Source organism: Crocodylus siamensis, chromosome 5, assembly GCF_052110815.1.
Source record: "Crocodylus siamensis isolate JL-2025a chromosome 5, ASM5211081v1, whole genome shotgun sequence".
In the NCBI taxonomy this organism is placed as follows: domain Eukaryota; kingdom Metazoa; phylum Chordata; order Crocodylia; family Crocodylidae; genus Crocodylus; species Crocodylus siamensis.
In genome coordinates, this window is record NC_143399.1 from 198,944,063 (window position 1) to 198,959,435 (window position 15,373).

The window sequence follows — 15,373 nt, forward strand, 5'->3', positions numbered from 1 at the left end:
TAGCGAATAATGGATTGCCATCCAGTTTACAATCACTGCTTTTGCATTTCAACACCATCAGTTTTCTCTCGTTTAGGTGAAATAAGCCCCGTGCTTCCATGTTTCCTCATATATCATGTTTTCTAGGTGTCAAATGGCTTTTTTTTTTTTTTTTTTGCTTTTCTTTGGACTCTTCCACTTTGTTCCCACCTCTTATCTTAAGCATGGTGCCCGAAACTGGACATAGTACTCCAGATAGGGTCTCGTCGAGTACTGAATACAGTGGAAGAATTGCTTCCCATGACTTAAGAGTCATAGAAAACAAGGGTTGGAAGGAACCCTGGGAGGTCACATCTAGTGAAACCCCTGCTCAAAGCAGGGCCAGTCGAGCCAAGCCTTAAAAACCTCCAAGGATGGAGATTTCGCCACCTCTTTAGGTAACCCGTTCCAGCGCTTTATCACCTTGTGAGAAAGTTTTTCCTAATATCCAACCTAAACTTGCCTTGCTGCGACTTGTATATGTCTTTTATTAATACCTCCCAGCATGCTGTTAAAATACTCCTTTTGCAACAGTATTTCAGTGTTGATGCATTCAGTATGCAATCTTCTATAACCCCCAGATCCTTTTCAACAGTACTACAGCCTAGCCAATTATCTCATTTCATTTTTGTTCCTTCCTTGCATGGTCCTCGTCACCTGCAAGACAGCATTACTACCATGGCACCATGGGCAAGTATTAAACCCATTTTCCAGATGTGTAAACGGAGGCCCAGAGAGGTTGCATGATCTGCTTGGGGTTGCTATAATGAGCCTCCATCTGGCACGAAGTGCTGTTCAGCGCAATTATACAGCTGGGATTCCAGGCAAAGACCCGCAGGCCCACGTGCCGGTCTTCAAACCTCACTCCCCCATCTCAGTCCAGTTAAGCCAACTAAAGTACGGCAATGAGATGGCACATATTAGTTTAGTAAAGTCTTTTATTCCAAAAATGAGAAGCAAATCAGAAGACTCCAGTAAAAATCTAGGCTAGAGGTAGATAAGTATAAGGATTGCGTTGCATGTCACCCAGAGTATGCACAGAAGGAAATGACTTGATTAAAAAGAATTACAGGAAAAACTTAATTAATTAATTTATTTTTATAAAAAGAAACCTAGGAAAGAACGACAAGTAAGACTACCGACTCGTATGTTAGATTTCGGAGAGAAGAAGTGCGTTCCCAGGTGAGGTCCACAGTTCTCCACGGTTCTCACTAGTTCATTAATATTCTTCAGTGATACAATCTGGATTATAATAAATAAAGACTTAAAAATGTATCGGGGAAATTGAACACCCTCCTCTCTCTCTCTCTCTCTCACACACACACACACGCTGCGTGAAGTATACTGGCCTCTTCACAAAGCTGAAAATCTATCTCCCAGTCTCAGCCAACTTCACCTTTTCTTCAAGGGGCTTCTCTACATGAGGGTGGCAGCAGGCCTGAGCATGCCCCACACGCCTCTGAGGCTGCTCTCCAGTTCCCAGTCCCCTGCGAACCTGAAAGCAGTCACAGGGCCTAAGCCTGGAACAGCTTTGCCAGCAAATATCCGGGTTGAGAGCATGCCTGTAGATGCCGATGGATGGGGCTCGCATGGCGTGAGACATGCTTCGGCCTCTCCTGGCATATGCTCCTGCCCCGGTGTAGACATCTCTCTTTCGATAGCAACAGGGCTAGTGATAATGCGGAGTAGTTCGTTAGCACTGCAGACCTAAAGAGCCTTTTCGGCGACGTTAGCAACGTTGCAGCGCTCGTCCCTTTGCGCTCAGGCTGGTGGCTAGCTGTAAAAAGAAGGCTACGTTCTTGTGCAGACTACTGATCCTGCAAACCAGTCGTGGAAGTGTGAGCCTGTGCGACGCAGGTGGGCCACGTTTGCAAGTCAAGGCACGGTGAGATCCTGCTGTCCTTTTCAGGAGCTCAAGAAGAGCAATAGATGCAACTCGTGGTGGTTGCTAACCACTCCAGTGAATCTGTTCCCAGCAGCTGGGCAGTTTAGAAGACTATGACAGGTCTGATCGGTACGGATGCTATTTGGCAGGAGTGAGACCTTATTTTTGCTGTTGTCCTATGTACTAGACGTCCTGTCTCTGGATACATTCACCTTACAGTGTTGCACCCATGCATTCCTCCCTCCTCCCCCAAATAAAACTTACTTCTTTAGAACGAGGCCCGTTTCGCACATGTACTTGCCAATGTGGCTTGAATGATCCCACAAACCTCACAGAAAGCTCTGAGCGTACTCCTGCAGGTGTCTTTAAAAAACAGCCCTTCTGCTTTTGGTGTTGTTGCCATCCCTAGCAACATTTGCAGGAAAACAGCCTCTTTGCTTTCTTAAGAATTCATCTGCTTCTCTTATTCCGTCCCTCCTGAAGTCACACTTTTCTAGAGCTGACCAAAAAAAAAATCCCTCGACAGTGTTCACGAAGAGTTTTGTATGGTTGGGTTTTTGTGATCACTGATGTTTGGGAAGTGTCCGTTCCTTATCTGCGTGCCTCAAGTTTGCAAACATTTGCTATGCATCATTTTGTTTCTCTCCTGTTCGGAAACAAACTCGTTATTCTGCTCAGGGGGCGCACGTTATCCCATGTGATTTGTGATTAATCACACGCGCCAAATGAACAGTTCCCAAACACTCTGTAACTCAAATATATTCGTGGCAACCGGGAAGTCTTTGCAAGATGCTAACTGAATTATAGAAGTCAGACTTCATTATAGAAGTATAGAAGTATTTTTGGTTGAAGAATATTTGGCACAGAAAGTTGCTTTTACACCCCCCAAATTCTGGAAAACACCTTGTTGTTTCAATCTGTTTGATCTTTGCATGGATGTTTCAGGTGTTTTTCTTTCCATTGACACCCGCGGCTTACTATCTAGACATTCTGTTGCCAGTTTCCCTGGGTTGGGACTGAATAAAAGGGAAGGGAATGATGTTTAAATTTGTTAGTAAGCTCTGGAATTAGGCGGACGTTGCACAGGCTACCAGGTAAAATAATTTAAAACCTGCCCTGGGGTATGTCCTTTTACAAGCAATTAATAATTTCACCATCTTGAGTCCTCTGTGACAGCAGAGCTCTTTGCCATGGTTAGCAGAATAAAACTGACTTTTTGCAGAGGCTGAAAGAGCAGCATTAGCTGCAAGCAGAAGAATGGCAGGTACCATAAATCTACGAAGAAATCAAGGCTGCTAGTACTAAGGAAGGAGATGCATCATTGAGGCCTTGACCCTGCAAATGCTTTCATGCTTGTCTAACTCCGAAGCCCCTCTAAGATTGTTCATGTGCTTAAAATGATGTTTGCCACTCAGCTGGACCGCTGGGGGTTGGACAAGAAGAGCTCAGAGGTCTCTTCCAACCACAGGATCCTGTGCTCCGCGATGCTGGCGTGATTGGGAAGGAATTTAAAGCAACATTTTAGGGATGCCAGGGAACTCTCTCGGCATGTATGCAGCTGTGGAAGAGTCCCTGGAAGCAAATGTCCCTTGGGACATTCCCTCTAACCCCGTTGATGCGTGATGACTTCAGGAGGGGAGTATGTGAACTCTTAAGGGACAAAGATCCTGCCTCTCATGCAAGTCCTAACGCTTTTAACATGAGACAGCAGAAGACATAGGACACCAGTGGGATTCTTTCAAAACTATTTCCCAAACCGCTGTCACCTCTGCCACCATCTCCGCTGCACGGGGGATGATGGTGAGAGCAGGAGATCCATTGGGATGGCCCAAAGCTGACAAAAAGATGGGGAATGCGTCCTGTATACCACCGCACCCTTCAGCCCTGAGTGGAAGGAAGCTCCTCCATGTTGCGGGGACTCAGTGGGTTTTTGTGGGCTCATGTTCAGCTGAGACAGATGGAGCTAGGAGACACGGGCTTTACCTAGCAATCTAAGCAGGATTTGTCCATAGGACTGGAAGGCAATGGAAGTGCTCAGCAAGACCTGAAACCATGAAGGGGAAGAGCGCGGGGTGGGGATGGGCAACCCCTCCTTGCATATGCTCCGGGGTCTGCAGGCCGGGCAGCGTCATTCCTCTGGGATTGCGTTGTTGGAGCGACAGGGTCGCAGGCCTGTGCCACGTATTTCCTTCTCAGAGGGGTTTTATGCAAGGCAGTGCAATACTATGGTTAGGAATTCAAATGCAAGGCAGAGAAGACCAGTTGCAGGGCCTTCCAGCAGCCCTAGCAATGCTCCCTCGAGTACACCCCATACTCAGTAAAATGGCTAGGCGCAGGAGTGCCAGAGCTATGTTTAGGGTGGGAAGCACGGAGCAGATGCTGCAAGGTATCAGTCGGCCTGTTTCCAATAACATCATTGCACTAGCTCATCTAGAGCGGAGGGTCTGAAGCATCTCGGGCCTGCTTTCCCCCTGCATTACTCCAGGTTTACACCTTGGCATCCCCTAGAAGTAACCTGGAAGAAGGCAGTGGTCAGACAGGCCGAGGAACAGCTGTGTGTTTCAATTCCTGACCACAGCATTGCGTGGAAGCTGTGTCCGCAGTGACCTGCCTTTATTTAAAAAAATAATAACATCGGTGATCAATAAAAACCACGCAGGAGTTTTTTTTAAAGTGTGATCATCAGACTTCGAAATAAACACCGTCAGCTTCTAGCAGGCGCTCTTTTTCCAGGGCCCCACTCCTGCAAGGTGGTCCACACTTGTGAACATCTGCATCCCCTATACTGCCTTACTAATTTCGATGGGGCTCTGCATGAGCCTGGGGGTCCACCCTTATGGGGTCCCTTGGTGTCGTCTTCTTCTCTTTATTGCTCTGGGGAATGAAGGATGCAGATGTTCTCCCAAAGTCTACCTGGGAGTCAGGAGGGCCGGCTGAATATGAATCAGTGCTTCTGGTGCCTGCAGCTGAGTGCTCGGGCCTGGGGGCTTACCCAGCGTCCACTGAAGCCCATGGGGAGAGTCAGCGTTGCTGACTCTCCTAATATTTGGTGTTTTTCCCTCCCTCAAATCTCCAGCTCCTGGAGTCAAGTGCATATATCAGAAATCACAGATTTCAAGTAAAATAATAAGTCAGCTTCTCTCCCACGTAGGGGCGGAGAAAAATTGTAAGCACAATCCCCTGAAGGCTCCTAAGCCGGAAGGCGAATAAAGACAACCCCCAGCGCACTGTTCTTTCGCCCTGAAACCTCGCGGTTTGAAGACAACCGTGCCCTTGTCTTCAGGTTGGCTTGACTTCAGATCGCTCGGGGTTGGCAGCGCCGGGGGTGGGCTCCCGTTCCTGCATGAGCTACTGGATGACATTTTTTGAAGCACATCCTGCTCTGCTGGGGAGCCAGTCATCATGGGACCGGCAGGGTCTCGTAGCCATCTGCACTGACCTCCGTCTTCACCACGATGACGCGCCCGTTGTGCTCGCCCGTCTGCTGCTCCCCGCCTGCGCTGGGCCTCTCTGCCGCATCCTTCCCACCCCCGGGAGGGTCCTTCTTCTTCAGGTGGTTCCTCTGGTGCCTCTTGAAATGCCCCACCGTGGTGTAGCTCTGCCCGCAGTCCGAGCAGATGAAGGGACCCCGGCGCGCGTGGGTCAGCTGGTGCTTCATGAGGTTGGCTTTCTGGGAGAAACTTTTGCTGCACTGGGCACACTTGAAGGGCACCTCACCCGTGTGGATTCGCTGGTGGGTGATCAGGATCTCTTTCCTCTTGAAGTCCTTCCCACAGGTGTCGCATTTAAAGGGCCGGTCCTGGGCGTGGGAGGGTTGGTGCAGGAGCAGCTGGGCCCGGCTGGGGAAGACGTGCCCGCATTTGTTGCACCGGTTGGGCTCATACTTGGTGTGGACCCGCTGGTGGGTGATGAGGGCGATTTCCTTGCGGAAGCCGCGGCCGCACACGGGGCAGGGGAACGGCCACTGCTCCCCGGTCGCGGCCGTGTAGCTCTCCCCGCACTTGGAGTACTTGTAGAGCTCCTGGGCCGGCTTGTGCTCCCGGGTGTGGACCCTCTGGTGGGTGGTGAGGGCGATCTTCTGGGTGAAGGCCCTCCCGCAGGCGGCGCACTGGAAGGGACGTTCACCCGTGTGCGTCCGGCGGTGCACGATGAGGCGGGACTTGTCGATGAAGCTCTTGGGGCAGTCGGCGCACGGGAACGGGCGCTCGCCCGTGTGGATGCGCCGGTGCACCACCAGCTGCGCCTTCTGGGTGAAGCTCTTCCCGCACTCCTCGCAGCCGAAGGGCCTCTCGGCCGCGTGGAGCCGCTGGTGGCTGGCTAGGTTCTCCTTCGTGCTGAAGCACTTGCCGCACTGGCTGCACCCATGCTCCTTGCCGCCACTGTCCTCGGGGGTGCTCGCAGCCCGCTCGCCCTCCGGGCGCCCATCCAGCTTGGCCCTCTCGTGCACCCGGTGGTGCTTGACCAGGGCGATCTTCTGGCGGAAGCCTCTGCCGCAGACGGCGCAGGGGAAGGGGCGGTCCCCGGTGTGGATGCGCCGGTGCACGGTGAGCCGGGACTTGTCGATGAAGCGCTTGCCGCAGTCGGCACACGGGTAGGGCTTCTCACCCGTGTGGATGCGCTGGTGGGTGACCAGCTGGGTGCGCTGGGTGAAGCGCTTGCCGCACGGCCCGCACGCGTAGGGCTTCTCCCCGGTGTGGATGCGCTCGTGCTTGGTCAGCTCCCCCCGCTTGCTGAACGCCTTGCCGCAGACGCTGCACCGGTGCACCCGCTCCTCTGCGTGGGCCCGCTGGTGGTTGGCCAAGTTGCCTTTCTTAATGAACGTCTTGCCGCACAGGCCACACGTGTACGCCGCGCCTTTCCGCGGCACCGCTGCGGAGGAGCCCACCCGGTGGCCACCGCCGGCCCCGTTTTCGGCAGGGGGCTTCCCCTCCGTGCCCCCTGCCTCACTGGGGCTCCCCTTAAAAGCCCCCTTTTCCCGGTCGTGGACCCTCTGGTGGGCTGCGAGGCCCACCTTCTGGCTAAAGCTCTTCCCACACTCGCTGCACATGTGGGGCCCCTCGCTCGAGTGGTGGCATTTCTGGTGCCTCAGCATCTCCCCTTTGCTGCTGAAGCTGCCCCCGCACTGAGCGCAGACGTGGGCATGCACGCGGGCGTGGGTCCTTTGGTGGCGGATGAGGTGGATCTTTTGGCGGAAGCCCTTCCGGCACTCGCCGCAGCGATACGGCTCCTCCCCGGTGTGGATTCGCTGGTGGGTCACCAGGACGGACTTCTTCTTGAACGCTTTCCGACACGTGCCGCACCGGAAGATCCTCCCCCCGTCCGGCGTGGCTTCGGGCACGATGAGCCGGGACGCCTCGCCGGCGAGGGACCCGGGCCCGCCACGCCGGCGCGCCCCGTCCCCGCTGTGCACCCGCTGGTGTTTGATCAGGGTGATCTTCTGGCGGAAAGCCCTGCTGCAGAGCCCGCACTGGAAGGGGCGGTCGTCGGTGTGGATGCGGCGGTGGGCGACCAGCTGGGACTTGTCGGCGAAGCTCTTCTGGCAGCTGCCGCACGGGTAGGGCTTCTCGCCGGTGTGGACTCTGCGGTGGACGATGAGCTGCGACTTCTGGGTGAAGCTCTTCCCGCAGTCTGGGCACTGATACGGCCTTTCCCCGGTGTGGATCCTCCGGTGCTCCTTCAGCTGCGACTTGGTGATGAACCTCTTGCCGCAGTCGGCGCACGGGAAGGGTCTCTCCCCTGTGTGGGTCCTGAGGTGCTTGGTGAGGTCCACCTTCATCCTGAAGCTCTTCTCACACTCAGGGCAGGAGTGGGGCTTCTCTTTCCTTGGGGCCTCCTCCGGCGCCGAGAGGTCTCCAGCTGGATTTCGGACTTCCTTGCTGCTCTCCTCTTCCATTTTCACGGCCTGCCGGGTCATCGGCTGAGCTGCTGGGTCAACGCTCCTATCCTGCTTGTGCCCAGCTGCCAGCACCTCCTCCCTGTGGGTCTTTTGATGTGCGGCCAGACCACCTTGATGGTTAAAACTGTCCCCGCAAATAGTGCAGGTGTACGACTTCTCCCGGGAGTGTCTGATCAGATCTTCCGCCTCCAGCTTAATCACCACCGGGTTCGCCATCCTTCGGTTTCTTGGAAACTGGGCCTCAGCTGGCAGGGACTTCATTCAAGGGTCCTTCTCTCCGTGGCCTCCAACTCTCTTGGCCTGCCATGGCTCAAAGGGATTTGGGACCCAACGGAAGTGCCGACGCCAGTTTTCATTATGGTTTTCATGGAGAATAGTTCTTGCTTCCTTTCCTGGATCCTTAAATCGCTGGGTGGAAAAAAAGAGAAAATGAGTCACATGCTGTTTCGAAGGCAGATGGGCAAAGAAGAATCAGGGCTGTGGTCGTACATTTAGTTCGGTACATTTAATGAAGGAACAAACCCAGGCAAACCTGTTTGTTTTCAATTGTACTATAGCAGATCTATCGCGGACAGTCGGGATCCCGCGGGAGCGCTTGAATGGGCTTCTACTGCCCCGGTTTTACTGCACCAGGCTGCGATTTCGCTTGCTGTGCACTGCTATGGCAGCGTTGTAGCCAAGCACTTATTTCAAAGAAGTAAGCACTGACTCCACCCGGGCCTTTTGGGATGGCGATTGTGCAGGACCAAGCACTGCTACCTCAAGTCCCTCCATACAGCCGGGACGTGAGAGCGCTGCCCCTGCGTCTGCTCCCCACTCTGCAGACGGCAGCGGTGTCATGAGGCTGTTTGAGAGAGGAGGGCCAGGACACGCTGGGCTGCCCATGCCCCTGGGACTAGCAGTCCTGCTGCATGCGTGGTGGCATGCAAAGGTGAAATAGGTAGCACGCAGCTGGATGGGCCAAAGGATTCACGTCCCAGGGGCCATAGGAGGGCATATGCTGTAAGCCCAGGTGAAGCTGCCTCCGTGACTCTCTATTCACCTCTGTGTAACTGTTCATCTGGCCAGCGGAGCAGCACAGAGGCCTGGGGAGGATTGCACGGCACGGCTTCCTCTCCATTAGCCGTGTTTCTCATCACATGCCACGGCAAGGAGCCGAGCAGCAATGTACCTTGGTGGCAAGCATGCAAGACATGCTAGCCCAAACGGCCCTGCACCGCTTCTTGCAGTAAGTCACGGGAACGCTGCAAACCCCCGGACCCTAGTAGTACTGTGTGGCATGATGAGCTTCATCCATGCTTTTCGTCACACCCCTCTGCCTGCGGGTTTGTTTTTAATGCACACCAAAAAACCCCCAAAGACTAGCAACAGCGGGCAGCAAGCGAGAGCAAGGGCCAGCAGCCTGGGCCCGTCTCTCAGCTGCAAGCACAACCCACAGTAAGCAGAAATGAAACTAGCACTTACGCCCCCGCTGTGCCCAGTCTGGCTAAAAGCAGCCACGCAGCAGGCACCCAAGTGATTCAAAGCAAGGGTGGAGGAGGCTGGGGTAGCTGGGGGCCACTGGCTTCTGGGACACCGAGGATAACTCGTTCCTCCTCCCTCCTGGGAGCTAAGTGGGAAACTAAGTGAGGCTCAGACTTACCAGCTGATAAAAAAGATGGAGCCGGGACAGGGGATGGGGGAATGACCCCTTTCCTCCACCCTCTGCTGAGAACAGGAGCTGGAGGAGTCATCCCATTCACCAGCAGTAGTAGGCTCTTATCCTCTTAGCTCAGTGGTTCTCAATCTTTTCTAAGGCTCTTTCTTCAGAAAATGCCAGGTCCTAGCTTTCCCCTGTTCATTTACAGATGCACAGAAGTTTAGGGCCGGGAGGGACCTCATGAGATCAGTTCTTGACTGTGGAGAGCGAGTCTACTCAGAAAGACCCCGGCAGGGCACAATGTCGTGGACACTACGGCTTCCTACTTGAAATCTTGGGGTTCGTCTTGTGAATCACGTGCAGGGGTTTGCACACCTAATGGTGCTAATATTGTGCAGCACTCAGCAGCACCCTTAAAAGGATCTCACGCCACCTCAGGGTGCTTCAGTACCTTCCTTGAGAATCACTGGGCTAGATGCATCAGATACATTAGTAAAAGGAAACCAGCCCCTGCTGAACCAGGTGGGAATGATACCCTGGAAAGAGCCGCTCTTGCAGGCAGTGGGTTCAAGGAGGTGTCTGGGGGGGAGGGGGTGTCTACACGTGTACATTTAATGTGCATTAGCTCAAATTAAGGCACATTAAGGGTGCGGGTCTACGCGTACATGCCCTTAATGCACCTTCAAAATGGTGATTTAAGGCTATTCGAGCCTGCATAAAGCAGCTATCAAATTTATGCGCGGATACCTAAATCACATTAGTGAACATGTAGATGCACTAGTGCGCATTAATGCAGTTGTGTCCATTGACTTGGGAGTAACTTGAGTCCCAAGTCAGTCCGCATGCCCACGTTAATGTGCATTAGCATGTGCCTGTGTGGACGTGCTCTGGAAGCCTAGCTGGGCACCTCACTCCTCAAGTGCCATATGGCCCTTGAAGTGCCCCACTCCTAGGATCCCTTCTCTGGATGGTTCATATGAAGGAAGAGCCCTTCCCAGGCTGCGCTGCCAGGTGCCAGGCTGCCTCAGCCGGCTCCGCTGTAGAGCACCAGCCATCTCAGCTTCCCCCTCCCGGTCTTGTTTGTTCACCTGGCAATAAGCCTCCTGCCACATAGGTCACTCCGTGGTGGAGCACTCGGGGACCTTTGCACAAGCATCTGGGATCCCGAAGCATGGGGGCCACCTTTGCCCTGCAAACTTGTGTTGTTCGTAGTCTGCTCCCCTCCACCCCAGAAGCAGCTGCATTTCACCAGCGCAGTGGGAGTTTAGTCTGGGAAGCATTTGTGGGGGCACTTGGTGGTCGGAGCTCCATCCCCAGTGGCTGGATCACTCGATCTGCTTTCTTGCTCACTGTGTGGCTGCCCTGATCTCCCTTCTCCCTCTCTCACTCTCGCACGGACCCACACAGCGGCTCCAGCAAAGCACGTCACCTTTGTTCGATGCCTGAGACTCCCCTGCTGCAGCCGGCGCTCGCGGGGCAGGGTGGAATTTCCCCAGAGCATCGTTTCAGGCTGCCCTGCCAAGCTCAGTTTCCCTTTCTGTGCTTTTCTTTTTCTCTCTCTTTTCTTTTTTAACCTACCCAAACCATAAGGAGGTTCTGCATTTTTACAGGGAAGCAGAAAGCTGGGAACCCCAGCTGTGATTTAGCTCGCAAAATCCCAGCAGCCGGGTAAGGGGATGGATTCCAAGCCGTGAAATGTTTCTGCCTTAAAACCAACCTTTTTCAACACTTGGGTTTCACGGCAGCCACCAAAACTTCCAGCCATTTCCTGGTTCAGCCCGGTGCCTGTCCTGGGCTGCCACAAACGTGCACAGAAGTTTTCTGCGAGGGTCTCCCCAAAAAATCTCAAAGTAGCCCCGTCCTTACCTGCGTCTCCTTTCCTTCAGCGGGAAGGTTTGAATTCAGTGATTGTCATTGCCCAGATTTCCCCCTTTCCACACACTTTTGTCTCATCATCTTCTTCTCCCACTTACTTCTCTAATGTCTGCTGTGCTGACTCACAGGAAGTCTGTGTCAGTGATGTAAAAACTACCGGGGGGAGGGAAATGGGAGAAAGAGGAGCTGATGCCGGGAGAAGAGGGGTTAGGAAGTGGGAAGAGCTGGCAGAGTCTGAATGGGCTGCAAGAGAGGCACGCCGCTGGGCCAGCCAGCCTGGGATGCCCCCTGGTACCACCGCCTCCGCTCAGATGCTGCTCGCGGGGGGCATGCTCGCTGGCAAGGCCCTGCTGGGAGATGTAGTCCTGAGGAGGCAGGGAGCCCACCGCTTGCAGTTTTGCGTTAGAGGCTTGGCAGCCTGTGGGGGAAGTGTCAGCCCACAGGAAGCGGGCTTAACCAGCTGCATTAGGAGTGCCCCAGGCCTGTTTCGGCTGCTGGAGCTGCATGCAAAAAAAAGGATCCTGTATCGGCTTGTTGTTGCAGGGTCAGGTGTAGGGCTCCGGCTGGAAGGAGACATGGCCCTGGCAAAAGGGGAGTTTTCGCAGCCTGTGGGCTGTGTCCTGCAACCCCTGTCTCATGAGAGCAAGCCTTTGAAAGCTGCCTGGGTAAGGGGTGAGAATAATAATGTTTGGCGCCTTTACAGGGCTTGAAGCACTTTGCAAAGGCAGATGGGGAAAGGTTGGTGGAGGGACATGAACAAGGTCAGCCAGTGAGTCAGTGGCAGAGCACAGATCCTCAGCCTCATCTGTCAGCAGGGCTGGGGCATTGCATCACGGGTCATGGGTATCTAGGGAATCGTTTGACAGAGCAAGGAGCAACGGTCTGAAGTTGCAGCAAGGGAAGTTTAGGTTGGATATTAGGAAAAACTTCCTCACTAGGAGCGTGGTGAGGCACCGAAACGGTTTACCCAGAGAGGCGGTGCGCTCTCTCCATGCTTGGAGGTTTTTAAGACCTGGCTAGGACGATTTAGTTGGGGCTGGTCCTGCTTTCAGCAGAGGGTTGCACTAGATGTGACCTCCTGGGGTCCTTTCCAACCCACAGTTTCTATGATTGTATGATTTCCTGGCAGTGACTAAGGGGACACCGCAGGGCAAGGGCAGAGCTGGGAATTGAACCCAGGTGTCCTGCAGGGTCACTTTGGAGGGTTTTCTATCTAGCCCCCCTGCTTTCTTAGCAGGCAATATTGCTCCCTAAAAGCTTGATCCACCGGGTGGAATGACTGGCTGTCAAGGGCTTTGGATGAGCCCCGGGTGGATGGGTTCAGGCCCCCCCTCCTTACACAGGTGGGTGCAAGGCCGCACTCCTGCAAGACTTGTGCAGCTGCTGAACTTTACACCTGGGAGTAATCCCACTGAAAGCGACTGGGTTACTCAGATGTGTAAAGTCGAAGAACCGAGTCCATGTGCAGGACTGGGGCTTGCCACCGTCTCCCTGCAGGGGATGGGCCATCTGGAAGCCCCTTCCCACCCCCGACTGCAGGAGTCCTACAGCCCCGAGCGCGGGAATGGCGACGAAATCCTGCCTGGGAATCTCGGCTTTCATGAACTAATCAGTCTGTTTCTAGCTCTCATGGTTGCTGGGGAACATAAAACAAGTGCAGCCACCAGCAGCCGGGGGAAAGCACCCCTAATTATTACTGTAGTGCTTTGAGATTTTTTTTTTGGATGACGGAAACAGATTATATACCGATTCCTGCCGGCGCCAAGAGGCCATTCGTGTAAGCGGTGCTCGCTGAGCGTCTGGGATGTATTATCAGGCCCTGCAGATCCAATTGTTGCAGGATGACTAGAAGGCGATGATTCAGGTGCTGATGTTAATATATGTGCCCGAGTGCGTAACGTCAACTTTAATTTGTAGCCTGCTACCTCTGGCCCTGCACTGGGACTCGGGAATCCTGGATTCTCTGGGTCTGCTACTGGGCTTTCTTTTGTTTCCCTGTCTGTATATGGTGCATTATCTCCCCTGCCTTCTGTATAATGGGAACAAGGTTACCAACCTTCTGGGTAAAGCACTTTGGGATCTACAGATGAAAAATGCTAGGAAAGATTTTTGTTGCTCATTTCTATTGATTCCAGATGCCACCAAGAGTTTTACCGAGTCTGTCGTAGGCCCTGGTGGTGGGATTGTTCTTGCAGCCCAGACATCTGGTGTCTGTTTGCTGCTAATTTTTTCAATGCCGGTGATGTCAGGAGGCCAGAGGGAAAGAAGGAGATAGCTTTTCTTAGCCGGAGCGTTGCAATAAGCATAGCCTCTCGCTCCAGGGACCAGCTCCTAGCACTATCGTTTGCACTCCTCATTTGTGAATGATTTCCCCCATATAAAAAGCTTTGGCCAAAGATCTCTTTCCCCCCCTTAAGTCCCCAGTGTTTCGATCACGCTTTCTAGAATTAGTTAAAAAAGAAACAGATCCCTGAATCTTCGTTATTAGGATGAAATCACGTCTAGCAGATGATTCCAGGATCTTTGGGGAATGATGTTTTTGCTTTTAGAGGAGCAGACTGGGAATCGCTGAGTTGGGCATGGACACGAGTGTCTCATGTGATCTTGCATGGAGCCAGTTCTGTACCGCAGGTTCCCCATCCTTAAAACTGGGCTACCATTCCCAAGCCTTTTCATTGCAGGTCTACAAAACCGGTTTGGAAGGACACTTTTGTCATTAGCTGATTTTTGAAGAATTGCTCAAAGCAGCCTAAAGTCTGTCTTTTCCTTTTGACAACAAAACCAGCTTTCTCGGCCTGCCTGTATTTGTACTCAGCTCTGCCAGTGTCTCCTCTTTAGCCTATTCCTTTCCCTCTCTCCTTGCCCATAGTATTACTCTATTAGTCCTCATTTTCATTAAAAATTACCCATAGGGATCCACATAATCAAATACTTTGCTTAAGTCGGACAGATGAGCTCTACTTGCTGTCTACTCTACTTAAGTCAGACAGATGAGCTCTACCTCTGTCTAGAAAATCAGGTGTCTTACCAAGGAAGGCATCAGTTTGCCAAGATCTACCTTTGGTAAACCCAAAGTTGCATTTTACTCAGTTTTCCATGTGCTCAGTAATGCTTTCCTTCCAAATCCCTGCAGAAGCCTAGTATGGTACTGAGGTAATGGGCCTCGATTTGTCCCTCCTTCCCCTACCAACTTCTCAAATGAAGTTACAACCATACGTGTGAAGGGAGCTGCAGTTCTGCATGGTTTTCTTTTCTTTTCCTGTAAGCTTGAACATTTTTGGGGGGTGGGGGAGGAGAGGGATATTTTTGGTGCCTTGACTCCTAGTAACGTGCAGAATAGGCTGTCCAACCAGACCCATGTCCAACCTGGGCTATACAGACAGTCGTGCTGCTCTCACAGTCTCTCAGGTAGGTGAATGTGCCCCCAGTGCAGCTGCACACTTCTGCTGGCATTAAGATGCCTGATACAATCATGGACAACGAGGGTGGGAAGGGACCTCAGGAAGTCGCATCTAGTGCAGCCCCCTGCTCAGAGCAGGACCAGCCCCAACTACATCATCCCAGCCAAGGCTTTGTCTAGCTGGGCTTTAAAAACCTCCGAGGATGGAGAGTCTATCACCTCTCTGGGTGACCCGTTCCACTGCTTCACCGCCCTCCTAGTGAGAAAATTTTTCCTAATATCCAACCTAAACCTCCCTGGCATTACCTTTTTGCTACATGTGTCATAGTGTTTTTAGGTATCCAGGTTGTAGCCATATTGATCTAGAGGAAAAGGCAATCGGGACTCATAGTAGAGATGATATCTTTTATTAGACCAACAAGATTTTTGCAAAACAAAGTCTTTAATTGGGGTTTTTATGCCTTCCTCAGAGGCACCAGGTATTGGCTGCAGCCAAGGTTGGGGACTTTGACTGGGCTGTGCCAACGCTCCCGCTGGGACTTAAAGTTGAAGGTTTCCGGCTAGGAGGGTCTTGCCCCTCTGCTCAGAGTTAGACCGATCACCATCATTGGGGTCAGGGAGGAATTTTACCCCATGGTTGGATTCGTTAGAGGGTAGACT

The 15,373-nt window shown here is 52.9% G+C and overlaps 1 protein-coding gene across 1 annotated transcript; it reads right to left on the reverse strand.

Moving 5' to 3' along the window:
- Window positions 1-938: 938 nt before the first annotated feature.
- LOC149865127 (uncharacterized) lies at window positions 939-11,640 on the reverse strand. Its single transcript, XM_090047813.1, has 2 exons — window positions 11,305-11,640; window positions 939-8,207 (listed from the first exon to the last, which is right to left on the reverse strand). The coding sequence occupies exon 2, from the start codon at window positions 8,058-8,060 to the stop codon at window positions 5,304-5,306; it is 2,757 nt and encodes a 918-aa protein (XP_089903939.1). The 5' UTR covers window positions 8,061-8,207; window positions 11,305-11,640; the 3' UTR covers window positions 939-5,303.
- Between the last annotated feature and the right edge of the window lie 3,733 nt (window positions 11,641-15,373).

Excerpts from the sequence above, each read along its gene's own strand:
- LOC149865127 (XM_090047813.1), bottom strand. The coding sequence starts at position 8,060 with ATGAAGTCCCTGCCAGCTGAGGCCCAGTTTCCAAGAAACCGAAGGATG.